The sequence below is a fragment of the Trichoderma asperellum genome, chromosome 4 (assembly GCF_020647865.1).
Source record: "Trichoderma asperellum chromosome 4, complete sequence".
NCBI classification, from domain to species: domain Eukaryota; kingdom Fungi; phylum Ascomycota; class Sordariomycetes; order Hypocreales; family Hypocreaceae; genus Trichoderma; species Trichoderma asperellum.
In genome coordinates, this window is record NC_089418.1 from 2,667,602 (window position 1) to 2,695,481 (window position 27,880).

At 51.7% G+C, this 27,880-nt stretch overlaps 11 protein-coding genes across 11 annotated transcripts; 4 read left to right on the forward strand and 7 right to left on the reverse strand.

Annotated features, from left to right (window-relative positions):
* Positions 1-11: 11 nt before the first annotated feature.
* TrAFT101_007287 (uncharacterized protein) lies at positions 12-2,741 on the forward strand. The gene is made up of 4 exons (XM_024910234.2): positions 12-836; positions 899-1,137; positions 1,225-1,573; positions 1,669-2,741. Exons 1-4 carry the CDS (start codon positions 225-227, stop codon positions 1,972-1,974), a joined length of 1,506 nt encoding a protein of 501 aa, XP_024756521.2. The 5' UTR covers positions 12-224; the 3' UTR covers positions 1,975-2,741.
* TrAFT101_007288 (uncharacterized protein) lies at positions 2,467-5,079 on the reverse strand. The gene has a single exon (XM_024908824.2). It carries the CDS (start codon positions 5,052-5,054, stop codon positions 2,778-2,780), a length of 2,277 nt encoding a protein of 758 aa, XP_024756520.2. The 5' UTR covers positions 5,055-5,079; the 3' UTR covers positions 2,467-2,777.
* Positions 5,080-5,361: 282 nt separating this feature from the next.
* TrAFT101_007289 (uncharacterized protein) lies at positions 5,362-8,006 on the reverse strand. The gene has a single exon (XM_024908823.2). The coding sequence runs from the start codon at positions 7,657-7,659 to the stop codon at positions 5,671-5,673; it is 1,989 nt and encodes a 662-aa protein (XP_024756519.2). The 5' UTR covers positions 7,660-8,006; the 3' UTR covers positions 5,362-5,670.
* Positions 8,007-8,424: 418 nt separating this feature from the next.
* Positions 8,425-12,099, reverse strand: TrAFT101_007290 (uncharacterized protein). The gene is made up of 2 exons (XM_024904445.2): positions 11,787-12,099; positions 8,425-10,685 (listed from the first exon to the last, which is right to left on the reverse strand). The coding sequence occupies exon 2, from the start codon at positions 10,524-10,526 to the stop codon at positions 9,024-9,026; it is 1,503 nt and encodes a 500-aa protein (XP_024756518.2). The 5' UTR covers positions 10,527-10,685; positions 11,787-12,099; the 3' UTR covers positions 8,425-9,023.
* A 1,670-nt stretch (positions 12,100-13,769) lies between these two features.
* Positions 13,770-15,225, forward strand: TrAFT101_007291 (uncharacterized protein). Its single transcript, XM_024901086.2, has 2 exons — positions 13,770-14,451; positions 14,521-15,225. Exons 1-2 carry the CDS (start codon positions 13,840-13,842, stop codon positions 14,920-14,922), a joined length of 1,014 nt encoding a protein of 337 aa, XP_024756517.2. The 5' UTR covers positions 13,770-13,839; the 3' UTR covers positions 14,923-15,225.
* Positions 15,226-15,240: 15 nt separating this feature from the next.
* On the forward strand, positions 15,241-16,315 carry TrAFT101_007292 (uncharacterized protein). The gene is made up of 2 exons (XM_024907021.2): positions 15,241-15,390; positions 15,541-16,315. Exons 1-2 carry the CDS (start codon positions 15,324-15,326, stop codon positions 16,182-16,184), a joined length of 711 nt encoding a protein of 236 aa, XP_024756516.1. The 5' UTR covers positions 15,241-15,323; the 3' UTR covers positions 16,185-16,315.
* A 188-nt stretch (positions 16,316-16,503) lies between these two features.
* On the reverse strand, positions 16,504-18,008 carry TrAFT101_007293 (uncharacterized protein). The gene has a single exon (XM_024908822.2). The coding sequence runs from the start codon at positions 17,835-17,837 to the stop codon at positions 16,716-16,718; it is 1,122 nt and encodes a 373-aa protein (XP_024756514.2). The 5' UTR covers positions 17,838-18,008; the 3' UTR covers positions 16,504-16,715.
* Positions 18,009-18,140: 132 nt separating this feature from the next.
* TrAFT101_007294 (uncharacterized protein) lies at positions 18,141-19,309 on the forward strand. The gene is made up of 2 exons (XM_066128006.1): positions 18,141-18,390; positions 18,450-19,309. The coding sequence occupies exon 2, from the start codon at positions 18,609-18,611 to the stop codon at positions 19,230-19,232; it is 624 nt and encodes a 207-aa protein (XP_065984120.1). The 5' UTR covers positions 18,141-18,390; positions 18,450-18,608; the 3' UTR covers positions 19,233-19,309.
* On the reverse strand, positions 19,203-21,327 carry MUS81 (Crossover junction endonuclease mus81). Its single transcript, XM_024905534.2, has one exon. It carries the CDS (start codon positions 21,064-21,066, stop codon positions 19,318-19,320), a length of 1,749 nt encoding a protein of 582 aa, XP_024756512.2. The 5' UTR covers positions 21,067-21,327; the 3' UTR covers positions 19,203-19,317.
* A 59-nt stretch (positions 21,328-21,386) lies between these two features.
* Positions 21,387-23,774, reverse strand: TrAFT101_007296 (uncharacterized protein). The gene is made up of 2 exons (XM_024908820.2): positions 22,804-23,774; positions 21,387-22,729 (listed from the first exon to the last, which is right to left on the reverse strand). The coding sequence occupies exons 1-2, from the start codon at positions 23,563-23,565 to the stop codon at positions 21,872-21,874; spliced, it is 1,620 nt and encodes a 539-aa protein (XP_024756511.1). The 5' UTR covers positions 23,566-23,774; the 3' UTR covers positions 21,387-21,871.
* Positions 23,775-24,513: 739 nt separating this feature from the next.
* Positions 24,514-27,105, reverse strand: TrAFT101_007297 (uncharacterized protein). The gene is made up of 2 exons (XM_024905533.2): positions 25,937-27,105; positions 24,514-25,877 (listed from the first exon to the last, which is right to left on the reverse strand). Exons 1-2 carry the CDS (start codon positions 26,778-26,780, stop codon positions 24,727-24,729), a joined length of 1,995 nt encoding a protein of 664 aa, XP_024756510.2. The 5' UTR covers positions 26,781-27,105; the 3' UTR covers positions 24,514-24,726.
* Positions 27,106-27,880: the final 775 nt, after the last annotated feature.

Genomic DNA, 27,880 nt, shown 5'->3' on the forward strand with positions numbered 1-27,880 from the left:
TGCGCTGGACTACAGCTGCTTTCCGCTGCTTCTGCAATTCGCATTCCATCTCTGCGGCTTCGAATTCGGGTCGCACAGCATCAATTCATCTCGGCCGAGCTTGTCTGATTGAAGTCATAGACGTTGGAAGAGGAGAACCTTTCTTTTGCTCTCCTGCGGCTCACTCCGTCGCCCTCTGTCGCGTGTGTCTGTTAGCTACTAAGCTTCTAAGCAAGCTCTTCACCATGGCGGATCCCGTTGCCGAGACGCGACCAGCTGAAGACGCTGCGCCTGTCGCAGAGGCAATTGCCGAAGAGACTAGCAAAACTGACGTTGCTGGAGAAGTTGAAGCAGAGACAGAGGCCAACGATGATGCAGCGGCACCGGCAGAGGCAGAACTGGAGTCCGAGGTGGACGATGACATCAAGTCTAAAAAGGTCACCCTCGCCGATTTGAGTGCCAAGGGCACCGCGCTTTACGCCCACAAGAAGTACGAAGGTGCCGCCGACATCTTCTCGAGAGCGAGCATTCTCCAGGCAGAAATCAACGGCGAGACCGCACCAGAGAACGCCGAGATCCTGTTCCACTACGGCCGCAGCTTGTTCAAGGTCGGCCAGAGCAAGAGTGACGTTCTTGGCGGCTCTGCTCCCGTCGAGAAGAAGACAAAGGCAAACGGTGGGGCTTCCTCCAAGAAGGCTGCCAAACCGGAAGAGGAAACAGTAGCCACTGCCGCGGGCCAGTCAGAAGAGGGAAAGGAGAAGAAGGGCGACGACAAGAATGATGTTCCAGACGGCAAGAAGCTCTTCTTCCAGTTCACGGGCGACGAGAACTTTGACGACGAGTCTGACGAAGACGAGGTGGGTAATATGCCAGCATTTTGTGTTCGCTGTCTAATTACCCATCATTTGAAACAATATAGGGCCAGGAAGAGGGAGACCAAGACGAGGAAGAAGAAGACGACCTTGCTACTGCCTTTGAAATTCTCGATCTCGCCCGTGTCTGCTACCACAAGCAACTGGACAAGCTGAGAGAAGAAGAAGAGGCAGAGGGCAAGGGCAAAGAAGCCGCCAAGGAAGACTCTTCGGCCGTCAGACACATCAAAGAGCGCCTCGCAGAGACCCACGACTGCCTTGCTGAAATCTCTCTCGAGAACGAGCGGTACGTTCAATCGTAGCAATTTCCTCCTCTTCTCACGTAGCGCCTTTGGCGAAGCGAGACGCAGCTAATCGGATTGGTACTGTATAGATACCCCAACGCCATTGAGGACGGCCGCACATCTCTCAATTACAAGATCGAGCTGTACCCCGAAGAGTCCGAAATCATCGCTGAGGCGCATTATAAGCTCTCTCTTGCGCTAGAGTTTGCCTCCCTCACCGTTGCTGATGATGAGGGCAAGAATACCAAGCGCGAGGAGATTGATCAGACACTCCGCGACGAAGCTGTTGTCGAGATGGAGGCTGCCATTAAGAGCTTCAGGCTCAAGATGCAGGCCATCGAAGTCGAAATCGCTAGCTCAGCTTCTCCAGAAGACAACGAGCTGTCACGTAAGGCTGTCGAGGAGATGAAGGAAGTCATTGCCGACTTGGAGCAAAGAGTATGTTGTAAATGATCAGAGCTTCTTATTTCAACCCTGCCGAATGTGCGCCCAGCACATTTCGCTATCCTTTCCTTGCTAACACAAAACTACAGCTTGTCGACCTTCGAAAGGACCCTCTCAGCACTAATGAGCTGCTGAGCGAAGGAGTGAACCCTCTGGGCGGCCTTCTCGGCGCTGCCCTGGGTGGATCCGCTGCCGAAGTGCAAGCTCGCGTTGAAGAGGCTACCAAGAACGCAGTGGATCTTTCGGGCCTTGTGCGAAAAAAGAAGCCCAAGGATGACGAGGCTACCATCCCTGTAAACAATGGTGGTAAGCGCAAGGCTGATGAGGAGTCTACCGAGCTTGAATCGAAGAAGGCCAAGGTGGTGGAGGAACAGCCTGCTGAAACTGAGAAATAAGCCTATTCTTCTACCCACCACCGAAACAAAGATTTTTTTATATCCTACTGGTATGAATTCAGAAAGGGAAGAATGCTACCTCCAGTTAACTCTATCCATAATTGGCCGTATTCGCCTCGCTTTCGTCGGGAAGAGGGATTCTTGGGTGTCTAGCAATGGACGAGAGAGAGAGAGAGAGAGAGAGAGGACTTGAATAATGATGCAGATCCAGAACCGCTTCTGCAGTTTTTCGCCACTGGAGCTTATAAGTAGGCGCAACACAACACACAAAGGGTAATGATTTGATAGGGTATCGCTGATGACTCCTGTACCTTTTTTTTCTTTGGCTGCATAACGAACTTGATTAAAGTTAAGGGGGGGCTTGGAATATGAATGAATGGTTAAGCAAATCTCTCTTTTTTATAAGAAGGGAGAAGTGAAAGGAATATTGTCTATAAAATGAATTGAAAAAAAAAGGAAAAAAAGTTTAAAACTCTTTCTCTGAATAAATGAGTAAACAGATACTCTTAGCCCTTCTCATATTCTTCCTCTTTTCCCTATAGTTACCTATAATCTAAATTCTCATATTCTGCAAACAAAAAATAAAACGACAAATCAGCCCAATGCATTAAAAAGCAGCCAAAGGCAAATGTAATGACAATTTCAGACTTTAAAATCTCTCTTCCCAGAGAAATAGGTTTATATATGTACATGTATGTATAGAGATGCAAAAAAAAAAATTATTCATCTTCCCACACACTCTCTCCATCCCCCACCGCTCATTGACCAAGAAAAAAGAAGAAAAAAACAATTCATCGCTTTTATTACAGCTTGAAGCTTCCTCCCGAGGCAATCTTGGCCGTCACCTTGGTCTTCTTGCCCTCCACGTCCGTAATCTCACCCTTGCGGTTAATCACCTTGACGCCGCCCTTCTTCAGGTCCGCAATCGTCTCGCGCTGCATCTTGGCCTTTGCAGAAAGCGGCTTCTTCGCACCACCCTTGGCCGTCGTAGAAGCAGCAGCATCTACGCCGCCAGCCTTGCGAATGCGCTCCTTCTCACGACGGCGGCGGCGCAGCTTGTCTTCGCGGGACATCTCCTGGCGAGCGAGGGGCAGGCCGCCGCTGGTGACGATCTCGCCCTGCTCGGCAGTGGCGGCGCCGGCCTTGTAGACCTCCTGAGGAGCCATGCGGCTGGACTCGCCGGTAATGGCGGAGGCGGTTGTGGGCTGGGCATCTTCCATGGCGACGGCGGCGACATCCGCAACGACAGAGACGGTGGGCGCGGTGGGCTTGGGTTTGTATTGCCAGCTGCTGAGGGCGTCGAGCTTGCTGGAGAGGTCGCCCCACATTGCCTGAATCTCCTTCTCTTCGCGCTGCAGCTTCTCGTCGGACTGGCTGACGTAGGTATCCGGGTTGGCATTCTTGACGTGCTCCTCCTCGTACACCTCCGCAAGGCTCTTGTTGGGCTTGCTGTCGTCAAGCTCAACCATGCCACGGCGAGTTCCGTTCGGCACACCATCGACATCTGGTCGTCGGCGCAATACCTCGTCGAACTGCTGGGCCAAGATTCGTCGCTTGATCATGTCCTCGATGCCTTCTGTCACCTCCGGGGTAATGACAGGAACAGGCTTACCGACGTGCTCAAATTCGAGATCCTCCTCCAGGAGGGAGTTCAGCGGCCGGTCAACAGCTGCGGCCTCACCAGAAAGAGTCCACTCGCGCTTTGCCACGGAGGCAGCCTCCAGCTTGCGAATCTCCTCTGCTAGCTTGGCTTGCCTTCGCTCGTGCGCTGATCGTCGGGACCTGGGGTCGCCCGCCGAGACGTCGGACAGGGCATCTTCGGAATCGTTCTCTGACTCGTCGTCGAAGAGATCTCGGCGCACATCGGCCATGGCTCTGTCGACATCCCCATCGGCAGGCTGTGTCGGCTTGAAGTGAACACTCTTCTTTGGCTTGCCGGGTTTGCTCTTCTTAGCGGGTGGCGCAAAGAAATCCTTGTAGAAGACTCCGTTTGCGTTCATATCCATGCCTTCGTCATCCATGGCATCATCGTCCATAGCTTCATCTTCGCTGTCACCTTCCGGTGCGTCGAGAGCCATATCGCCGAACGTTGGGCCATCCTCGTCGTCATCATCATCTTCCTCGTCCTCGTCTTGTAGCGGGTTTTCGTCATCATCTTCTAAGTTGTGATTGGATGATTTCTTGGACCCAGATTTGGATTGTAATGTTGGATCTGCATCCCAGTCTATATCTTCGTCATCACTGTTTCGATCGGTATTGGGATCTCCTTTTGCGTCCTGCTCTTCAAAGTATTGTGACTGTCGGTTGAACTCCTCGAGGTTAAAGAAGCCGTCGTTAAGGCCATCAGGATCTTCGACGAATTCCTGGCCATCCTCCTCGTCCTCCTCATCCTCCTCATCCTCTTCGTCATCTTCACCATCCTCATCCAGTTCATCGTGGAGACCATTCGCCAACTCTTCTTCAAGGTCCTCTTCGAGCTCATCTTCATCTTCTAGTTTATCTTCTAATTGATCCTCGGACAATTCTGCGTCGAGATCCTCCTCCGATTCTTCTTCTTCTTCGTCCTCTTCTTCGTCATCTACCTCCTCACCGTCCTCAACATCATCTTGCTTTGCGGCAGCCACCTCGCCCTCTTCTTCCAATTCATCCAACAACCCTCCCGAAAACTTCAGCACGCTTCCAATTATTCTTCTGGCCTGCTGCCACACCTGCTCTGTCTCGAATCCATCAACGTACACCTTTCGCAGCTTCAACACATCAATCTCCTCCTTCCTCGGCCACCCTTCTCTTTTCCTCTTTCGGGTCTCTTTCAGTCTGATCTCCTGCTCCTCGCCGACCTCCGTGGCGAATCCTTCCAGGGTGTCTTTCACCACATTCAGTGATCCCGTTGGCAGCGCATCGCTCGGTTGCAGAAATACGTGCCGCTTCTCCGGCCGCAGGCTCTCTAGCAAAGATAGCAGCAGCTTGTTGTTCTCGCTGCCATTGATGCCCGTGGGCGAGATTGACGGTACCGAAGTGAGTGGTAAACCAGTCATTGTGTGCGAAGAAGACGTCAGAGCTGGCGATGTGTTGGCTGCCATGCTCTACAACAAAGAAAGGTTTTTTTTTCTTTTTCCTTGCCTTTTGATAGCAGAAGCTAGTTGCGATAACGCGACGCTGGCTAAGGCAGCGGAAAAAAATTTTAGTTGATTGAACAAAAGTTGCTGGCCCCGCAGCCTAATATCTTATCTCGATAAGACCGATAAGCAATCAACTGATGCTGATCCAGAAGCCCAGCGTCATCTACGAAACTTTTTGAGATTGACATTGAAATTGAAATTGAGAGTGCATAATATATATATATATATATATATTTATTTACTTATAAGCATAAACAGGAATGTTATTGTTTAAATGGTGATTTATTTGAAAACAACGCTTGTATTATGCTACGCCATCTAGCATAGAGAATGAGGGGCCTTGCAATGGTCGTGCTAACAACTGAATCTCGTTGTGAATCATCGCCGCTGCTTCTTCGTTGCAAGACCACTCAATAGGCCATAATACCTATATTGGTGGGCACCTTAGGTGATTATATATAAATAACTAAAATCGCGTTACTTGCCATCGAGCTCCAGGTAATTCCGGCCTAGCTTAAACATGAGATCCCGTGAAAAGGTTAAAAAATCATCTTTGATATCGACTGTATCGATTCCCCTAGATGCCACGCCGCCCGCCAGTGCTCATGAGCGTAATCTTCTGCTTCTTCTTCTTCTTACCGCCTCCGCCGCCGCCGCCGCCTCCACCACTGCCGCCTCGAGAACTGCTGCTTTGTCCATTCTCGTCCTTATCGAGGGTGTTCAAGGCTTCCATTTGCCTAGCAAGCTCGGCTGGGCTGAGGAATAAATCTTCATCTTTGAGCCACCCATCGTCAGTATTGGTGGGTGGGTGAATGTCTTCCATCCCAGGAGTCGTCGAGAGTGCGGGAGTACCCCAGACCGTCCTCTGCGTCGAGGGGCTGGTTGACATCGAAGCCAAGGTAGAGAACCCTGCTCTTGGTTCTGGTGGTGTCGTACCAGATGGTGCCGCTAAAGGCTGAAACTCCGACATGTCCATGAATGGAGGCGAATCAGGTTCAACAGGCGGAGAATGCGGCCGTCGGGACCCGGTAAGGCTTCGAAGGGCAGCAGCCTCTATCCTCTCGGACTGAAGGCGTTCTCGCTCTTCTTGTGCAGCCTTATCACGGTTGCGATTCCGCCTTTTCTCAATATCTGGCATGAATGACTCTAGCGTTTCAGCAGGTACAATATCTGTCCAGTCGCATTCCAAAAAGCTAATGACGCAGCCATAAGGAAGATGCCCCAGATACTTTGCCCGTTTCCGTGATGCATCATCGACGACATGGCCAGTCGAGATGTGTTCAACTCTAGGTAGCAATGTAGAAGGAAACGCTGCAAAGGACCCATATGTGGTTTTCAAAATCCGGATATCTAGAGGAGAAAGATATAGGTGAGGCAAGGCGCTGTAAAAGTAAAAGTCGGCATCAGATGACTGTCTCGCCGGATTAGAGAGCGATGCTGTACTGGATCCGTCAGCCCCACCAAGGGATACAATCTTTTCTTTTGCCGCATTGACAGCTTTGACGGCTTTTTGAGTCCATTCATTGTCCTGCCCGAACAGCGCTTCGTCTTCCATGGCTTGTTGTAGCATCGTCTCGATTTCCTCATCATACTGGCCGGCCATATAGTCGCCTGTGCCCTTCATGACACGAGCATAGTCCAGGACGTTGGCAGCGAAATGCCACGGGATGCTATCACCTGAGCTGAGCACTTCCGCTCCACTTTCTCGGGGGAGAGCCAGCGTAGAGTCGGCGTTCCTTGCCATAAGCCTCAAGACAACATCATCCCCTACTCGGGGAAGGGGGCTCTCTTGGCCGGCGTAAAACCGCACTGGTCGCACTTCAGGAAGATAGATGCTATCTTCGCAGATGGGGCATTTTCTCCATTTGGCACCCTTCCCCGGTTTCGCCTCTTCATCGTTCAGAACCGAGTTCATGAAGCGAAGCAAGCATGGAAGGCAAAATATATGCCCACATTTAGCCATTCGGGGGGCCACTGGTTCCGACAAACAGATAGGGCATGAGGCCGCCTGTGACTCAGATGAAGCAATCACCTGCAGGACATTGGACCAATCCAAGAAAAGGTCTGCATCGGCTGCGTTCTTGGAGTAGTCTCCCTCCGGAGAGACGACGAAGCGGTAGTTGGCGTGGACGTATCTAGATTTATCAACAGCATGGTATCCCGAGCCCGGACCCCAGGTTGGATTTCGCCGATATGACCTAGGGTTCGAGTGGTGGTGATGGCCGTGGTCATGATGATGATGATGCAACGGTGCTGAGTAATTCAAAAGATGCGTAATGGATGTCTGTCCACGCCGACTGGTCGGGTTTCTGAGCGCTCGAAGCTCTGCCATGGCGTCGTACTCGTCGACCAATCTCTCCCCTATGTGATGCCGGCGCTGAGGCCGGTGTTGGTTCCGAGAGCTCTGTCCCTTTCGGGGCGTGGGCTGCGGCAGAGAGCCTCCGGCGGCTGGATTCGCGCGGCGGGTCGTTTCGAAACTCGGTAGTGCCGGTGCTGCTTGAGCGGCTGGAGGATAATTTGACTGGACCTGAAGGGACTTGCCCGCGCTCGGGTTCGAAGAGTTCATGATGAGAAGATCGAGCAGGTGATGGAAGCAGTCAGGGCCGATGGTTTGCTGATTGACTGCTCAGCCTCCCAGGTCATCGCAAGCGGAGGGCGCCAAGTCCAGCATACCCACGAACTGCACGTCGATGTTCGCAGCTCTTCTTGCCGTCAAACTATCCGCAGTAGCGAGGCAAGAAGAGACCTTAGAGAAGCGGAGGATATGAAGGGTTTGATGAACGGTGGAGGAAAAATGAAAGAAAGTGATGCAAAGAGAAAAGAAAAGAAAAAGATGGCCACTGGAGCTTCTCCAAAAGGGACCCGGCTGGCCCCGGTCTTGGAGGATAGTGCAAGATAGAGAGAGGTTCGGACGAACAAATGATGGGCGGGGCTGAAGGCACGGGAATCACGCTGTCTGGATCTGCGAGCACGTACAGTAAGCTCCGGCCGGGGGGCAAGCCACTGCACGTGATTGGGCGTGTGACTCTTATCAGTGTCTACATATGGATTCAGCCAAGATGCCGTCATTGTTAGTAATTAAGGCCTACTTTGAGCACCGAAAAGTTGTATGATGAAGGCCTTCAAAGGTGCATCTTGGTCTGCTACCAGCGTTTTCTTCTGTGCGCATCTTGTAGCAGGCAGGCCGTATGCCCTTGTACTTGCAGAAATGGGCAAATATCCCGGACAATGAGTCACAGTAAGCATCGAGCCATCCCCGCAGATGAACTCCAAGAAAGGTCTGGACCAAGCTAGCAATGTTTTTAACCCAATTATCATATGGAGCTTCCTACGGCTTAGACGTGAATCCATTAAGAGGAAAGAGTGCCTAGAGAACGAGGAAAAAATAATGATAGACATTAAAAACAGACACAAGTATCTACACGGGGGTTTTGCCATCCCATGCCACATGATAAAAATGAACTAGTAGTAGTAGAAGTTGCCAAGCCTTACGCCATAGCAGCACAAAGAGAGACGCAACAATAGCTACAAGCTGTCTAAGGCCCATCTCGAATATCCATCTGCCGGTAATAAGATGTGACTGGCCAATTTTCTTTCTCAGAAAACACACATACATAGGGACACATGTTACACACATAGCATATCCAACAAGAGCAAGCATCAGACGAAAGAGCCAGTGACACAAAGCAAGACTGGGGGAAACGAGCGCAAGAATGGAAGAGAAAAAGAAACGGAATGAATTTAGGTATATGAAATGGTGATCCAGGTATCCGACGTAATTCGACCCAAGTCACACTTCTCTGCCAAAGTGGGGAATCATAGACATATAAACAAAGCCACTCCAGCAGCCAAAGAAAAACCGACACCGTAAAAAACGTAAACCAGGCGTTTCAACATGACGACGCGCGGTCTTATCATCACCCATGACTCTTAGTTCGAGAGCTTGTGTCTGAACCGGCTGAAGAAGGCGCTGAATCGATTCTTTTTCTTCTCAGACACCTTGTCGTCGTGAGAACCACTCGAGCCGTTGGCCTTGGCGGGCGCCTCGGTGGTGGCCTCAGTGGGAGGGACCTCAGTCTTATCGGTCTCGGTCACAGGAGTATCAACGGCGGGAGCGTCGGTCTTCGCAGCCTCGGAAGCAACCGTCGTATCAATGATGGGGACTTCAGTGGTTGGGGCCTCGGTCTTGGCCACCTCAGCTACGGGCTCCTCGACCTTGGGCTCCTCGGCCTTGGCTTCTTCAGCCTTGGCCTCCACCTTGGGCTCTTCAATCGCAGGGGTATCCTTCTGGGCCTCCTCAAGAGGGACCTCAGTCTTGGTCACCTGGACGTTGCTAACTTCAGTGACGGGGCTGTCGATTGCCTGCACGTCGGTGATAGTAGCAGAGGTAACGGGCACGGCCTCCTCAACCTTGGCCTCCTCGGCCTTGGTCTCCTCGGCCTTGGGCTCGTCAACAGCAGGGACTGGCTTAACTTCCTTCAGAAGCTCAGCCTCAACCTCCTTCTTCTCCTCGACAGCGGTGGTGTTGGCGGCAGCCTCAGGGTTCTTGCCAGCCTCAGTGATCGACTCCTTGACCTCGGCGGGGACCTCGGGAGAGACCTCTTCTCGTGTCTCTTCCTTGGCAGCAGTCTCCTGCTGGGCCAATGTCTCTTGAACAGGTGCAGGAAGGTTCTCCTTGACGGTGTCGGGGAGGTTCTTGTTGGCGGTATCGGCAGCGGCTGCAACAGTGTCGTTTACAACAGGTGTCGCGGCCTCGACGGCGCTATCCTTAGCAGCGACGGCAGCGGCAACGACAGCGGCGCCAGTGGCGGCGACGGCGGCGGTAGCAGCAGCAATGGTGTCGGTATTGTCGGATTCCGATTTCTCGGTACCGAGACCAGCAGTGCCCTCAGAGGTGGCGGGAGCTTCAGTGACCTTGGCCTTGAGCTCCTCCTCGACCTGAGCCTTCTCCTCGACCTCCTTGGGGTCAGCAGCGGCTTCGGGCTCGGCGCCTGCCTTCTCTTGGCTCTCCTTGACAACCTCAGGGACCTTAGCCTCCAGAGGAACCTGAGCGGCCAGGCCGACGGTTGTGGCATCAGGGTTGACAGTGCTGATGTGGACGTCCTGGGCGGCAACCACGGGGAGGCTGGATTCAGGAATCATGTTGCTGGTGACAGGAGGCAGCTCGGTGGCCTCGACACCAGGAAGAGCATCGCTCTTCTCATAAGACTCCTTATCCAGCTTGACATGCTCATTGATGCTCTCAATGCCGACGGCAGGAACCTCCTCACCAGGCGCAAGCTTGATGGGGTTGACAGCACCAGCGGCAGCAGGCAGAGGGTTGACGCTGACGGGCTTATCCAGCTCAGTGCTGGGGGTAACCGGGAAGCCTCCAGGGACGTCAGAGGGGGTGGCGGTTCCCTCAGGCTTCTCAATGGGCTGCTCGCTCGCCATCTTAGCGGTGGTGGACTGAGGAGTAACGGTGCTGATGAAAGCAGCTGCGGGGTCGGATTTGAGAATGTCCTCGGGTGTGATGAAGTTGTTGACGTTGCCCTCGTGGTCGGCCTCCTTGGGAGAAGACTCGTTTACAGTCCAGTCTCCGTCAACGACGTACTATAAGTAGGAGCGAAAAAAAAGAAGAAAAAGTCAGCAAAAGATTCCACAGACAGAAATAGCCTCGTGTCGCTGGAGAGGACGGGAAAGAAGTATATATGTACTATGATGCAGTGCGTAACAGGCTGAATCCACTATCTAGGTGCGTGTGACGTGATATATGCACGACAACAGCCTTGGAAGGGGGTTGGCCAGGCCGGTGCGGGGGCTTTTGGTACGAAGACAAGGGGGCTTGGCTCAATCCCCCCCAATTAAGCGGCTGCTTAGTGGGAATCATGGTTGAGATGAATTAGGTAGGTAGAATTAAGTAGATTAAGTCCCCTTGATCAGCAGCGGACTTTGGCAGCGCGCCAATCAGGCCAACCGACAAGCTTGGGGAGATCACCACTGTCATTGCGGCTGTGGCGCAAAACAAGTTCGCTGATTTCTCACCGCTACGCCGGGCTGCGGTCGCGGTCGGCGAGCGCTAGGAGTCGCGGAGAGACAGAAGAGGCTGGTGAGTCGGATGACCAGCGCCGTTATCAGCACCAACACTCCAACCCCGCGAGCCATTGCGCTGCGCTGCGTCACAGCCCCCGGTCCCGAACGACTGCGACAGCGCCGTGGGGGGTTCCGGCAAGTTGCGCAAACCGCCGCAGAGCCTGCGACGAGAGCCAGAGCGGGTGCCAGCCCAGCGACAAGCTTCCCATCGCCGGTCGCCATCAAGGGACGCAATCCGATCCAGCTAGACTCTGCCTGGCAGATCCGCCTCCAATGGTTTGCGCCGCGGTTGGAATGGCATCTCGCGGGATCGTGTGCGTAGAACGGCAACGTGCGGCTTGATTGGGCGGGCGTCTACTGCGGCATTGCGAACAAGGGAGGCACTAGCCCCCAGTGGATCAAATCGAGAGATGGGATGGACGGCGCATAGAAGCTGGAAGACAAGCTCGACGACGGTCGCATTTGCAACATGAGAAGGGAAAAAAGGGGACTGGCGTATGTCGCAGTGCATAAACCAGGAGAGAGGAAAGGGAAGAAGAGCGCAGCAAAAGGTGGCCCAGAGACAGAAAACGGACGAAATCAGGGCAGCAGCGGCTACACGAGAACAGTATCACAACCCACCTTGTAGTATATTTTCTGCGATGCATCCTTCAGAGTGACAGTCTTCTGGAAGACGTCACCCTCCTTGGCCAGCTGCTCGCTCTTCGTCCAGTTGTCGAAAGTGCCTGTGACGAACACTTCTTCGGCGGGATGCTCCCTAGATCAGAAAACAGCCCAAACGTCAGCTCAGCTCAGCGTCTCATAGCGTAAATCCATAGCCTCGTTTCTTTTCGCGCCAAGCCGGTGGAGAGGCTCGACTCTTTTTTTCTGTTTCTAATCTCGCGGTCTCGCAAAATGGTGACCATTTGTGCGAGTAGCGGAATTTTTTTTTTCTCCCTTTTGGACGGGGGTATTTTGGCGGCGCAAAGCGTTTGTCGTAGTATGGAAAGCGCAAAACTCACCACTTGAATGTGTAGCTGCCCATGGTCGCAATTAAAAATTAGAAATATTAATGAGGTCGACGGCGTTGTCGGAGGGGAGGTAAAATAAGGTGGAGGGGAGATGGGTATCGAAGCAATCGAGGAACAAGAATCGAAAAGATGATGACCACGAGATGATGACGACGAAAAGAAGCTCGAGGGTCGCCACAGCCCGGGATGGAAGAACCAGCGGCGTCAAGGACAGTATGAGTTTGAGGTACGAGGTCTTGCTAGTTTGAAATCGTGCGAAATTAAATGTGGCCGGTGAGCCTTTGGGCGGTGGGGGCTTTATCGCAGCTCTGCTCTGAGACCAGATAAGCGTCGGACGGTACCTCCAGCCGGCTGGGCTGGGTACTCTGTACCTGTGATTGCGTGCCAGAAACAGGGTGCGGCTGGCGCCCAATGGCCGCTGGCCGCAAGCAGCCAAAAGCCTGCGAGACTCTGGGACGCGTTTGCTGGAAGCCATCGAGGAGCGCAATCGTGCGATTCTCGCGAGGCTGCACAGCTTGCACCGGCCCCATCCAAGCTGCATGCCTTGGAACAGCGCTGAGGGGCCTATCGTGCTCGCTACAGTGCCCACCGTGGGCGGTCGAGCCCACCAGAGAGGCCACTAGACAGTGCTGAAGGGCCGCTAAGTGCCCCCTGCCTGCTGCAGCGTTGCATCAGCGCCGCATTGCATGGCACTATCTCGCATGCGGCCATGCATAATCAAGGCACGCCAAAGACAGGGCCGCAGATTGGACAGGCCAAGGCGTTGAAGTTTTTTTCTTCCTTCTTTTGTTCGCCTCTCTCGCCTTGCTGGGGTTCTGTTCGTTTCTGAGCGCCAGGGATCAATACATGTACGCTGGACCGGTGTCTGCCGAGGCAAGGGGGGGAACAGCACACCAATTCCCGGCCAATGCTGAGATATCGACAGATGGACGGACAGGGCTAGCAAGTACTGCGTACAAAATGCCAGATACACAGGTACGAGCAGACAAATCACATGGAAAATGCTGGGGTTGTTTCACACTCACGCGGCCTGGCGGTCGTTTTATCGCCGCTTCTGTCAGAGCACCTGCTAATGCATCTTCCTGCAGCATGTACCAAGTACCAGTACCTAGCACCGCTTCTTACAAAGCTTTTTTTTTCTGCACAAACATGAAATGGAATTATTTTCCACAAGCTACGTACCTCGTACTCGGTACGGATGGTCCCTGCTGTCGCACAATTGCTGCCAATCTCTATTTTAAGTAGTGGATCCCCCTATGACGCTCCTCCTCTTGCTTATTCCTGCCTAGCTGGTATTATCTGACAGTGGTGCAATGTTTGAAAGCCTAGTTCGCTGTGGCGCTGAACTACCACACAACTATAGAACCCTGAGCCACAGCGATAGCCCCTGCTGCGCCGCATCCTCCTTTTCCACAACCATCACAACTGCGACTCAATGGCATGAAGTTGCGGCCCCAGAAGAGTTAAAATATGTAAAAGAAATGTAAAATATGTAACTAAAAGGTGCAAAGAAACGGCTGCCTAGTTGACTGCGCCAGGGACGGGATATTCTTGATGCTCCTTTTCCGCGGCAGTTTATCATGTAGAAATCTATATCAAGACAACTGTCTCGCCTTTCATCATTGACTTATTAGGTCACGACAGATGCAAACTAGAGAGAAAACATGGGGTTCTACGGATCTAGCAAAGGCCGCCGCCGGCCATTGACTCGCTTGGGATTACTTACAATTGCGGGCGCATTTTTTATTGTCGCCATCGGACTCGGGGTCGGCCTGGGCGTCGGCTTGACGCAGCGAGACAGTCACGGGGCCTCTCACCAAGACAGCTCCAGCCCAGGCTCTTCCGGCACCGGCGTTGTCCCCAAAGGCCTTCCAAGCGGTCCCAATCGAACATCTACGTGGCAGCCCAGCGTCAATGCGACATGGCAAATCGTGCTCCAGGACGCCATCGAGCTCGACAACACGACCACGACCCCAGATCCGGACGTCAGCATCTTCGACCTGGACCTCTTTGACAACAACGCAACGACGTTTGAGACGCTGCAGCGCGATGGGAAGAAGGTCATCTGCTACTTCAGCGCGGGCTCGTACGAGGACTTCAGGCCCGACAAAGACCGCTTCAACGAGTCGGATCTGGGCAAGCCTCTCGACGGATGGCCCGGCGAGCGGTGGTTGAACCTTAGCAGCCCAAATGTCCGCAGCATTATGAAAGATCGTATCGCGCTTGCGTGGTCCAAGGGCTGTGATGCAATCGACCCCGACAACGTCGATGGTTATGTAAGCCGCCTCCTTTTTATTTCCATAGAGTAAAAAAGAACTGAAGCTGACGTGTGGCCAACGGCTTAGCAAAACGACAATGGGCTGAATCTGACGCAACAAGATTCCATAGACTTTCTCCAGTTTCTACATAGCGTGGCCAGCTCATACCAAATGGCCATAGGCCTGAAAAACGCCGGCGACATCATTCCCAACGTGCTCGACTTCGTCAACTTTTCTGTCAACGAGCAGTGCGCCGAATACTCCGAATGCACGACCTTTGAGCCTTTCATCAAGGCCGGCAAGCCCGTCTTCCACATTGAATATCCAAATGGCGCTCCAAACATTGACCCCTCGCGGGCAGCCGATCTTTGCTCAGATTCAGGCATCGGGGCCGGATCTGCCAACTTCAGCACGGTGCTGAAGAAGATGAATTTGGACGGGTTTGTGCAGTACTGTGATGGCAAGCAGTACAATACCCCGTTGGCATAAGATTGTAATACCTACTTACCTGTATTGAAACTGCGAGCCGCCATTTTATGCATGTATATACGTATTATATTCCCAGGAGCTGTAGTTTTCAACCCTCCAGTGCTTTTTTTTTTCTCTTCTTTATAGCATTATTAGCTGTACTATTCTTACTTTGCTGAGATCATATCCAAAATCTCATATTTCAGAAACAAAAATTGTATATTTTCCATTCTGTTTCCATCTACATACAATGTCCAAGCATCAAAATCCGTATAACGCAGCTCCATCTTTAAAAACAGCCGTCCCCACGAATGAACCCCGCCATACAGCCTCTCAACCCCACCTAAAAGAGCAAACCGCAAGCCAAGGAGCAGCTCCATCATCACCATCTATCAAAGAAGCCCAACATCTCACCCGCCGCAATGGGTCGCGAAGATCAGGTCGAGGAGCGCGAAGTGCTCGAATCCATTTTCCCCGAAGAAATCACAGGTATGCGAATTTCTCTGCGTCTTACATCCCCTCCATCTCTAGATAGCGCCATGGAGAGGAAGAAAAAAATGCGACGAGCCAGAACAGAAGAAAGGGAAACATCAAAAAAGGCGGCACAGCAACTTGGTCACTAATCAATTCTACGTCTAGACATCTCCGAGACCGAATTCCGAATAAACATCGTCCTCGACGTCCCCGGCGAAGAATCCCCCGAAGAAGAAGACAATGAACCCCCCAGCTTCCTGCTCTCCGTCCGCTACCCAGACGAATACCCCGACGTCGCGCCTCACCTCGACATCATCGCTCCCCCCAACGCCCCCTCGCACCCTCACTTCAACGTCGGCGACGACCGCGACCAGCTGCTCGCCAATCTCGACGACACCATCCAGGAGAACCTCGGCATGGCCATGATCTTCACCCTCTACTCCACCCTCAAGGAGGCCGCCGAGCAGCTCATCCAGGACCGCCGCGACGCAGAGGCAAAGGTCGCCGAGGAGGCCGCCCTCGCCGCCGAGCGCGAGGAGAACAAGAAGTTCCACGGCACGGCCGTCACGCCCGAGACGTTCCTCAAGTGGCGCGAGGGCTTCCTGCGCGAGATGGAGGAGCAGCGCCTGCGCGAGGAGGAGGAGAGGCTGGCGGAGCTGAAGAAGGCCAAGATCAAGGAGCCGACCAAGCTGACGGGGCGGCAGCTCTGGGAGAGGGGTCTGGCGGGCAAGGTTGAGGAGGATGATGTTGCTGATGAGGAGGATGGGCTGGCTGATGGCGTTGAGCAGCTCAAGGTGGAGGCTGTTTAAGTGGAAGGAAAGCGTTTAGAAGGATATGATATGATGCATTTATCTTGTTATCTTGGGATTTTTTTCTGTTCTTTGCAAACACATGTATGGAGTTTTTATTTTTCTTCTCTCTCTCTCTCTCTTTTTTTTTTGGTGGAGTTATAAAACGTCTTCATCTTTGGGAATCTTGTACAATTTGCAGAGAAAAGAGAGGCAACAGAATAGAAGCAGAAGCAGAACAATTGTCTGTTTGAAAAAAAAAAAAAAGGAGAAGAATTATCATTTTGTCGCTTGACTATTCCAATTGGAAGCATTCTCATCCATCAACAAAGAAGAGAATCTCCTAGTGAAGAATCTTGGGTATATTATCAAAACTTTGGATTGTCGTATGTATCTAGTAGCATAAATCTCCTAAAAGCCTTCATTTATCCACCTCTCATCATTCATCAAACCCGCCCTTTTTTATTCTGCGTAATCTGAACCCTTTTTGTCTAACGCCATTCATCCAAATTCACTATTAATCTCCTTTTTTCCCCCGTTCCTTTTCCTTGTCTAACCCTGCATCTCCTCATCATCGTCTTCATCATCGCTAATACCAGACCACTCCTCCTCATCCTCCCCTTCCGGAGGCTCACCCAGCTCCTTGTTGATACTCTGCAGCAGCTCCGACGCGTGCTCACCAAGCCTCTCATCCTCATACTCCTGCTGCTCGTACAGCTTCAGCGACTGGGTCAGCCATTTCCTGGAGTAGCCCCACGTCGCCTTCCACTCTTCGCTGGCATCCTCGGCGCCGTTCTGCTGGGGCTTCGCATCGCGCAGCTTCTCGCCCGCGACGTACAGACACCATCCTCCCAGGTACCACACCTCGACACTAGAATCATCGTCTGTGACTAAACGCTCCAGCACCATGAGGGCCTGCTCCTCCATCTCAGTCTCCATAAGCAGTCGTGCCAGGGCGACTCTGGTAGGGAATTCCGGCACCGAGGGATGTTCGGGAGGCAGATCCTGCCAAAGCTCCAGGCTTCGTTTCAGGGCAGTCCGAGCCTCGTCGACTCTTTCTTGTGAGATGCGCACGTTGGCCACTGTCTGCCAGGTCTCGGCGTAGTTGGGGGCGATAAGCATGGCCTCGGTGATGAGAGCCTCACATCGCTGCTCAGCATCCGCCTCCCACGACAGATCTGTCATGTATACCTCAGCAACCGCGCACAAGACACCACCGAGCTTGCTCTGCATCTCGTCGAGAGCAGCCTGCTGCTCGGGTGTCCTGTTGGTGATGTCGTTCAATGTCTGAATCTGTTTTCGTAGAGCAGAGGCGCCGCGCTCGAACCACTGAACGCTGTCCTGTCCACCCTCCTCGCTCAGCTGAGCCAGAAACAGGAATTTTTCGGGGCCACCGCCAATCTTTTCCTCCAGAATACCCTCCTCATCCAACTTGACAGCTCGTAAGAAGTATTCGCGAGCCTCTTCCACCTCACCATCCTCCACGTTCAAAACGCCCAGCAAGTTCAAGGCTTTGAGTTCAAAGTCGCCGCCTTCTCCTGTTTGCTCCAGGGCCTTTGATGCGAGAGCAATGGCCTCATCGAGATTTCCCACTTCATACTGAGTCTCTGCATCCGCAAGAAGCTTGTTCAGATTGGGGGCATCCTTCTTGGCGCCGGCACGGCCTGGTGCCATGATTGATAATTAATTAGATTTGTAATATGAAACGATGTGCGAAATGAGATGTTAAACAGAGTGCTGAGAGATTGATGCGGAAACGAGCTGAAAAGTGATTCGCAAGGTTGGTGAAAAATGGTATAAGGACTGGAGGTTCCAACACAGACGCTGTGACGGCTCAGTCGCATCGCACTGCAATTCCGCTTTGAAAACTTGAGATTTTTTGGCGGGGCCGTTATCGATAAGCTTCTCGACTTGCGAAGATGCATGCGGGGCCTGCTTTGGCATCAACCAGCGCCTCGAGCTATAGATTGGTAAGACTAGCCTCATGCTTATTTGACTGAGAAACGAAGCGAGTGAGGCTAATAATCAATCAGTTTACATTGTAATCTCTTCTTCATATTGCTTTGCTTCTCGGTAACCCTTTTGATTTTCTCCACAGAGCATATAACAAAGTTGCCTGGCCTCATTCACTGTTTGCCACAAAAAGCGTCTATCCCGCATCGTTGTACACCGTATTCCGTAGTCTCGGCTTATTCACGGCTTTGTTGAGCGGCTTCCACTATCGCCTGTGAGTAACCTTCTAAAGGATTCCAAGGCTTCGTTTCACGTCAACTCAGACTCAACCAGGTTTCTTTCTATTGACATCAGACACCATGTTCACCGGTATTGTTGAAGAGATCGGAAGTAAGCAGCACGTATCCTATAATTATATAATCGCACTACAACCTAACATTGAAACTAGCCATCTCTCGGATCGAGAATGATGCCGCCACCAGTAGCTCGGTGATGACCGTCACCATCTCCCCCGGGTCCAATCTTCTCACAGACTGCCACGAGGGCGACTCCATCGCCGTCAACGGCGTCTGCTTGACCGTGACTTCTTTCACCAAGGACACATTCACGATCGGTGTCGCACCCGAGACGCTGCGCATCACCAACCTCGGCACGCTCGTAGAGTCCAGCAAGGTGAACTTGGAGCGTGCCGTCAGAGCTGACACCCGCATGGGCGGTCACTTTGTCCAGGGCCATGTTGACACAACTGCCGAAATCCTCTCAGTAACGCCTGATGGCAATGCTCTCACTTTCCGATTCCAGCCAAAGAAGAGGGACTTCTTGCGATATATTGTGCACAAGGGTTATATCGGCATTGACGGAACTAGCTTGACTGTTACACAAGTCAACGATGCTGAAGGATGGTGGGAAATCATGTTGATTACATACTCTCAGGAGAGAGTTGTCCTGGCAAACAAGGTCAAGGGAGATACGGTCAACATCGAGGTGGACATGATGGCCAAGTATGCTGAGAAGTCCCTGGGCGGTATTCTTGGCGACGGCAATGCTTCTTCGATCCCTCTTCTTGAGAAGATTGTTGAGCGTGTCATCGCAAAGACCCAGGGCACAAAGCAGTAATATTGCAGCGTTAGTAAGGGTTAGGGATATTTATATATAGAGGTTAAAATGTGTGAAGCGACCAAGTTCAACTTGCGATGAACTCTCAAGCGTCTCCCCAAACTTCTGCAATCTTGTGACTCAGGGGTCTGGATATCTTTTTACGTCCAATCAGGCGACTCAGGTCGCTGCATACGAGCTCCTTCTTGCGCTTTTTGCCTTGCTCATCTGTTCCACATGCGTGAAATGCTTTTACAAAATCATGTGGTGTCTTCCATCTGCGCTGAATTTCGAGAGCGCGCTCTCCAGTGAGTCCCTTGGTTGTCATGAGCATCTTGAGAAAGATGTCTCTAAGGGTCATCGTCTCCGATTTGGAAGCTAAAGATGCAAAGGCGGGATAGGTAACATAATATCCAACTGAGGGCTCCTTTTCACGAAGGTGCTGAATTAAGCGCGAGTAATTCTGTGCGGTGATTACTTTCGTTGGGATGACAAGCAACTGCTTCTTCTCGTAGGTACGTTTGAGCATTGCAGTCAGCTTAGCTAGATATTTGATGGTGTCGTCAATCTTTTGAGTTCGTTTCACAAAATAGCCATTAACTACCTGCGTTGAAGCGATGGCTGACTGCACTGCCTCCTCATATCTCTGATAGGCAGCAGAATCCATCGAGATTTCTTCAATGAGATAGACAACTTTTTTGACGCCGGCTCGATTAAGTCGAAATTTCTGTTCGTGGAACCGACCGTCCTTGATACTCCCAATCAAGTCATCCAGACGCTTTCTCTCGACGATCCAGTCCAGGACAATCTCATCCCCTTCTGCTCCGTGTCTAGACAATAGCGATGGGTCATGGCATTTGGCAATCCACTGGACATCGCCAACCTCTAGACTTCTCATGATTGGCTTTACGCCTTGCTTAACCAATTCCTCCTGCATATAGTCGCGATCCGTTTTGGCTCTGACCTCTCGAACGTCGAGTAGCAGGTGCACGGTGAAAGAGCCAGGTGAAAGTATAATCGGAGTGAAAGTAGGCAAGTCTTCATCTTCCAATACAACTGGGCCATCTGAGACGATATTCTTATAAATCGAAGGCTCGTCGGCTGTTGTTACGGCTTCATAAACATTGGGCATCAAGCCTTCATCTTCTACTGTTATAGATGGTGGCTGCTGGCGGAGATTCGATCCTTGCTGCATGTTGGACCTGTTTTCATCTTGCCACTGCGCTGTCTCTTTGATTCGTTTAGCTACCGCCCACCCTTCGTCTGTCAATGCATAGCGGCGTAGCGGCCGTCCCCTCTCATAAACCAGCTCCTTCTGAACCAACGTCTTCATTGAGCTCCAAGCCGTGTAGAACTTTGTTGTGTCAACTGGCGTGGTGAATGAGGCGTCACAGTGTGGTTGAGCGGCCTCTATCAGCTCCGTCTTGGTTAAGCTGGAGGATACGTCTTCGGGAAGATGGGAGAGGCCCAGTATTAGAGCATAGGCTCCTGACCGAAACGCAGGGACGTACGCCTTGGGCTGTCGTGTTTTTTTCTTGGGCCTTGCCTCTGCATCACCTCCTTCTTGCTGGGCCCTTTCATTGGCTTTCCTAACTTGAGGGTGTTCGGGCATCGGCAGCCCATTTTGCTGACAGTACTGCTTCAGCTTATCTTCAAGCCTCTCGCAGAGTTTTGGCCCAAATCCCTTGAGCTGCTGTAGCGACGCGGGATGCTCAAATGCGATAGGGCAAGCTTTTAGAGATTCATATGCATTTCTGTAAGCTGTGACGCCTTTGGAGTTGCGTTCTCTAGCAATATCTAGCCATTCCTTGACCCAGGCCAAGAACTGGGCGTTTGCACATTCAGAGTCTTCCATGCTGACGAGGGCTGCAGTGAACAGCCATCCCAGAATCCAGCCAAAACAAGATTGTGAATTGCGAGAGGTCGGGATAAAGAGAGCAAATTGATTGGAGGGTTTGGAGTAAATAAAGAGGTGGAAGAAGAGCAAATCACAAGTAAATTATCTGAACGTGAATTCCGAGTATTTCAAACAGTGCCAGCATTAGTGCACGCGTCGAGCACTGAGGCACGCGTCTAGTGGGCACGGCCGGCATCAGTCATCAAGACATCAATGTGTTTGGCTGTCGTCACTGCGATGAAAAAAAAAAAAAAGATGAGGAGGTAAAGAGAAAAAGAAAGAAAACGAAGAGGAGAGAAAGATTACAATAGATGACTTCGAATATTGGCGGACTAAGTAGCTCTTACTCTTTTTGGATGTATATTTTTTTTTGAATTTCTTCTCAGCCGTTGCTAATTTACTAGTAGGCATTCTCCCTAATACTGGTAACTACCTAGGTATATGGACATCTATGTCAGAGTTGCGCGAATTCTATCAATCGCCTTTTATTTTGTAAAATCTTGCAAATTCTTTATTCCAGCAGTGCCGTCCCAGTAATTCGTAACGATCATTCAAATTCGTCAACTGTTTTTTCCCTGTGTAGTTTGCCAGTCATCATAATAGCTTTTTGAAAAAAAAAAAAACATGATACGGCTTCTTCCTTTTGGCCTTTCATAAAATTTGGTATATTGATTTTTTTTTTTTTCTTTCTTTCTTTCTTTCTTTCTTTCTTTCTTTTTACTGTCTTTCTCTCCCATGTATATATTGGGTTCTCATATGGTAACTATGAGCCGAACTGCTTGATGATGTTGGCCACCTTGTTGGCCAGCTCATCGGCCTCGTGGCGAGTGGCAGCCTCAGCATACACACGGCAGGCGTTTTCAGTGCCGCTGGCGCGAGCAAAGGAGCGAGCCGTAGTATATTTCCTAACGCACTGGTCGATCTCGTCCTGGGCACCAGGAGGGTGGCTAAGGCGTCGCTCAGCGTCGGTGGCCTCGAAGATGTCCTTGTTGGCGACCTCGACACGGACAAGGCGGTTGGGCAGGTCGGTGTATGTAGTGGCCCAGTCCTGAAGGGACCATCCCTTGTGGGCAAGAATGACCTCTACCATGAGCATGTCTGAGATGGCATCGCCAACCGTCTGGTTGATGAGATCGCCGACAGCAGCCAGTGTCTCAAGAGCATCCTTCTGAGCCGGTGACTGGGGCTGCTTCTCTCGGAAAACGCGAAGAGCCTCCTGAGAGAAAACAACGGTTCCATGACCATTAGCCTCGAAATAGACACCGATGTCGAACTGGCAGGCAGCATGGTGCAGGTGCTTGACACCAGTGGGGGTGAAGACAACAGGGAGCTGCAGGTTCTTTTCGATGTATGTAGTGCTTGCGCCGTTCGCGTAGGCGGTCTGGACGACTCCAATTCGGATATCCTCCTCCAGACCAGCAGAGCGGACAAGATCGCCGATGAAGGAGGCGTTCAGAGACGAGATGCGATCTCCGTCAAGCATAAAGAAGCCGGCCTCGGGGTCGGCCATGTAGTAAATCAGACGGTCTGCGTCGCCATCGAGTGAGCAGAATCGGGTATCGGCGGCGGGCTTGACATTCGGGGGAGCTCGCTGCTTCGTCTTGACAAAGTCGGCACCACACTGAAGATCAATAACATTAGCTCTGAATTTGAATTTGACAACATGGCATAGTGGCGGTGAAGACTTGTACTCACATCAAGGTTGAGGACCTCGGGGCGCAGCACATCGTCGTTGGCGACCTTGACGTTGAATCCAGTCTTGTCCTTGGGAATGACCTTGAGGAGCTCGGTGAGCTTGGGGCCTCCCACGCCGTTGGCACAGTCGACCACCAGCTGGCCCTGGATCTGTCTGCCCCGCAGTGCGCGGACAAAGGCCTCTGACAGCTTGTTGTAGTAACCGGCCTCGCTGACCTCGCCATATGCCTTGGGGGTGCCCTCGGTGTTGACGCAACGAGTCAAGTAGTGGAGCTGGGGCGTGGTGAGGATCTTGAAGTCGGTGTACTCGGTGTTGGTGGCCTCCAAGGCGTCAGCCAAGGCAGTAGCGAGGCTGTGGCCAGAGGGGCGGGTATCACGACCGTAGACGACGCGGCCGGGGGAGCTCAGGTCGATCTTGAGCTGCGAGGCCAGGTTCTTGTAGGTCTCGAGGAGCTCCTCGTGCGTGGGAGCATTGACCAGGAGCGTTGCGTGAGACTCCCAGTCCTGTTCGAGCATCTCGCCCATTGGGTCGACGATCTTGACGCCATTGTCGGCGGCAGGGTTGTGGCTGGCGGTGATCATAACACCAATTGCCTGGCCGTTGAGCTTGCGGCTTCGCAGGCCAGCAATGAGGCCGACACGGAACGAGACGCCGGGCAGAAGGTCGGCCTTCATGCGAAAGCCGGCAGTGCCATATTTGTAGACGTGGTTCTCGACGATGGGGTGTTTGGCCGATGCCTCGAGGAACTTCTTGTCATCCATGGTGGGGGTTTGGCCGAAAAGGTCGAGACGGTGAGGATGGACAGATGAGAGGGAACGCAATAGATTGATGCTTGACACAAAGCGTGATGTCCTGCAGCAGTATCAGAGGCAGAAGCGCAAGCCGCGTGGAAGCGAGAAATTAAAGGGGAGACGAGAAGAGGAGGAGTGAGAAGAATCAAGGACAGGGCCTGATAACGCAGCTGGCGGCCAGAGAAGGCGGTGCGAGGGCTTAGTGAGAGAGGCCTTTATTTGGACCTCGCGGGTGGAGTCGACTAATACGCTGTCCTCAGTGACCTGGCCCCGTGGCTCCAGGAGCTTTTCTCCACGCCGCGGGCAGTTTTTTGCTGTGCTGCTTGGCTTCTTTTGTGGTTTCTAGCTCTCAGCCACGTCGGTCCGATGTTGCATCTACGTTTCAACTCCTGCGACTTGGTGGCGGTGGCTTCGGCGGGATCGACAACAGCGTGGCCGTAATAGTTCGCCCTTTGCAGCCTGTCGGCCATTTACAAAAGCCACGTTCAATGTGTAGATGAGCAATGAGCGACTTGCTTTGCAAAATATTGCTGGCACAACTCTCATCATTTCATTGCTTGGAGATGCCATAACCAGTAGTAAAATCTGCTACTGAGAACGGTGTAGGTACTAGGTAGGTAAATACATGTGCATGTAATAGCGTTTAGCCACTTGTTCTGTTCGAAAGACTACGGTGGAATCCATTGCGTCGTTTTGACTTCATCGTAAAGCTCACTCTCTATCAAACTTTTCCATCGTATTCCCATTTCTCTTCTTCAATCCAATAGCGAATTCTGCCAATGATGGCAGCCAATCCAACTACACAATCTTCGTCCACTTACATCCGTAACACATGCTCGACTTCACGATGCCTGGCTTATTATGGCTCTCTTACAATCATTGTACGAATGGTACGAATGAAGCATATAAAAACGTATACTCCAATTATTTATCTACAATAATAACGCCACAGCTAAAAACATGAATACAACGTACATTTCTCAAAGAGTAACAACCTCCCCGCCCCAAATTACACCAATACCAATACGCCAGAATCAAGCAAACCCTTCCGCCACCATCCAGATTATTATTTTACAAAGTACAAAGCAATACAAGATTCCCCTCCAGTCATATGGCCTCATTTAGTGAGTGCTATGGATCAGCATTGTCACTATTCTTCTCTAGCATGACACGTGTCATTCCAAGGTCCTCCAATTCTTGTAGACCATTCACCCGAGTTCCCATAACTCCGTCCTTGTCAACGGAATGATACAGCACGGCCAGAGCTGAACCCTTCCACAGCGGCACGCCCTTGGTCTGCCGTCTCCCAACCAGTGCCCCGATCAGCGCCAGCGCTCCGAGCACTTGCAATGTTATCGGCAAGATGAGCCACAGCCACTGCACGCGCATATAGACGACGGCCTTGCTCGTTAGGCCTTGCGCGATTTGTACTGTGCCCTTTTCTCGTATCATGTCCGTCAAGCTTTGCGCCATGTTGTCGAATATGCCCGATACGATTTCCAGGCTTCCGTTGCCAAAGGCCGTCGTGCTGCCCGGCGGTTGGGCGGCGGTGGGATAGACTATTGGGCCGATGCTACCAGCGAAAGCTTCCGATGAGAAGAAACGAGAAATGATTCCTAGGTCCTTTAAGGAGAAGGAAACGTCTGGAAGACCAGCGCCGGTATTGTTCCACCAGATCATTTGATCCATCAGGGTACAAGTACGTGAAGTACAGTCTGATCGCATAACGTCTGTAGCACCAGTCATGTTTCTAAGGGTGGTTTTCTTAGATGAACCGATGTTAAAGTTGTTTGAGATGGATGAGATATCCGAGTAGTTGTATATCACGATGTCAAATGTACACTCCACGACTGTCGAATTCTGCAGCATCGGCTTCAACTCAACATTCATGTTGGTAATATCAATGTTTTCTCGATTCCAAGTCCAGACGGCAGATTTAGAGAAGTTTCTGCCATCCAGCAGATCAAGGCTTTCAGAGTCCCAGCTGCTAGAGTTTATGGCCATTGAAGAACCCCCGGGTTCTGGGATAAACGGGAAGTGTAAGCCTTTGGGCGTCGTCATATTGCAAGGGCCAATGAAGCCATAAGGCACGCTGAGAGTGCGGTTGTTCACGCACTGGACAGTCTCCAAAGTCTCCTTCGTAACGTCGGCACAGGTGCTGCTGAAACCTATGGTGAAGTATGATTGGTCCCAGGTGCAGTTGGAAGTGCAGTTCACCCCAGGTGGCCAACTAGTCTGCCACATACCCCTGAAGAAGGCAGATTGCACATCAGCGTTTATAGCTATGGACCTCATGTTAGAATGTAGTTTGTATCGAAGTAGGTATTAGGATAATACTGACGGTCATCACTATTTAAGAAAAGTATACCCTCGTGCATGTAGGTTCCCCACTCAAAGTTGGTGCCACCGCTATAGCTGAGCGCGTGTCCGAAAGTTGCTGACCCGTCTTGAAGGGTATATATGTTTCCAGGTTGGAAGTAGACGACCTGCTGCACAAATGTATCGGTGAGGAGAGATAGTATCATGACTACCGCGCTCACTGTTGCCCACCCCCATGGGACGCTGAAGAGCATTTGGATGGAGCCCAAAGGCCCCCGACTTGCTCGATCGATGATATTCAGGTCTTGGAGGCGGCGCGCCTTGTTATTGAAATGGCTCCACTTGTCCTGGCTGAGGAACACCGATACGGCAGCGAGGAGTGTCGCCCGTGCTGCAGTGATGGCGATGGCCACGGCGGCGTTGATACTGATGAAGAAAGTCCAGTCTGTAGTGAGCCGATTCTGGAAACTTGCAAGGATGGCAATCAGGCCAGCCATGCAGCCGCTGCTGATGCATATGGTGACGATTTCCATCCACCACGTTGAAGACAGCCTGATCCAGGCTGACTGTGGCTTCTTCGGCTTCGCAATAGACCGACTTGAGGCCTGGTCGCTATCTTGATCCGGCGCGTTAAGGGTGTCGCTGTCGCTGTCGAGCCGAGTTGCGCCATGATTGGCATGACGGATACCATCTTGTCCTAGCATATTGGCGTCGCTTTCCAACTGAATCGTGGTGTACTCGGGACCACCCCGCTCTGGTCTGTTGCTGTAGTCTCTTTCAGGCCTTATATCATGAGGCAGTGGAGGTGTTCGTAATCCATTTCTCATATCCAAGGCCCATCGGCGTCGTGTGTACTGATCGCTCATGGAGACGGCTAGTTTTATAACATGACATTTAATGAGAGATGGGTTGCGGGCCAAGAGAAAGAACAAGGCAGCGACTTTATACGGTCCAAGACGGCTGAGCACCAGCCCTGAGTGATTGTAGCCTGCTCCTATGTAGTCTTCATAGCTGTTGGTTGTGCGATGAAGATGCTACCAACATGCAGTTTTCAAACTCATTAGCCTGGTCGAGTCTCAGCCTATGCCATCTTGCCGCTCAAGTCTGCAGGGTATATCGGCATCATCTATACACGGGCCCTCTTCTATCGCAATGGGATTCGCCAGCCGGGCCAGACATGCGCCTGCTTAACCTGAAACGATCATATTTTAAGTACGAAGTCATTGTGCCTTGCGGATCCTCAGAGAAATGGCATATTAAGGCGACTGTTAACAGCGGCAGAAGCGCCTTGCGGCCGGCGGCTAATGAAACCTCAACCAGTCCTTCGGCCGCATGTGGAGAACAGGGATGCAGTAGTGCAGCAATCGACAGCAAGGCAGCATGTGGCAAGGCAGCTCGTGGCAAGGCTGGACGGCATGCTACGGGATGAAGGGCAGCATATACCGACATGTGAGCTCTTGGAGCTGCTGAAAATAGCCATTTTTATATATGTAACCTTGCCATGATGTCGGACACTGACCTCCTGGGCCAGCCGAGGTGGCCACGGCTTAGTACTGGCATAATTACATGATTCATTTCACTACTGGGGTGCCCTTCTCATTCGCTTCTTTTACTGCCGTATTCAGCAGTATAGCCAGCGTTGTTGCGCTGTTGTTTTGTAGTGCAGGTTCGCTTTCAAGCCTGGATGCACTTCCGCTGATACCGTATTACCTCGCTTTTTTGACGGTAGATACTCAAGTAAGAATTAAACATTTTAATTGGCTAGTTCTCAATAATTGTGGTTCCCTCGCAGGTTCGACGGTGGAGTAAAAAGCGATTTAACCAATTGAAATTCATGGAATTTTATATATACCCAATTAAATTCCTTAAAATACAAGTTATATCCACCGTCCAAATCGCGAGGGAATCATAATTAGTAGTGCTATATAGAAACAGGTGTTGTTTATTATGGTTCCCTCACAACTTC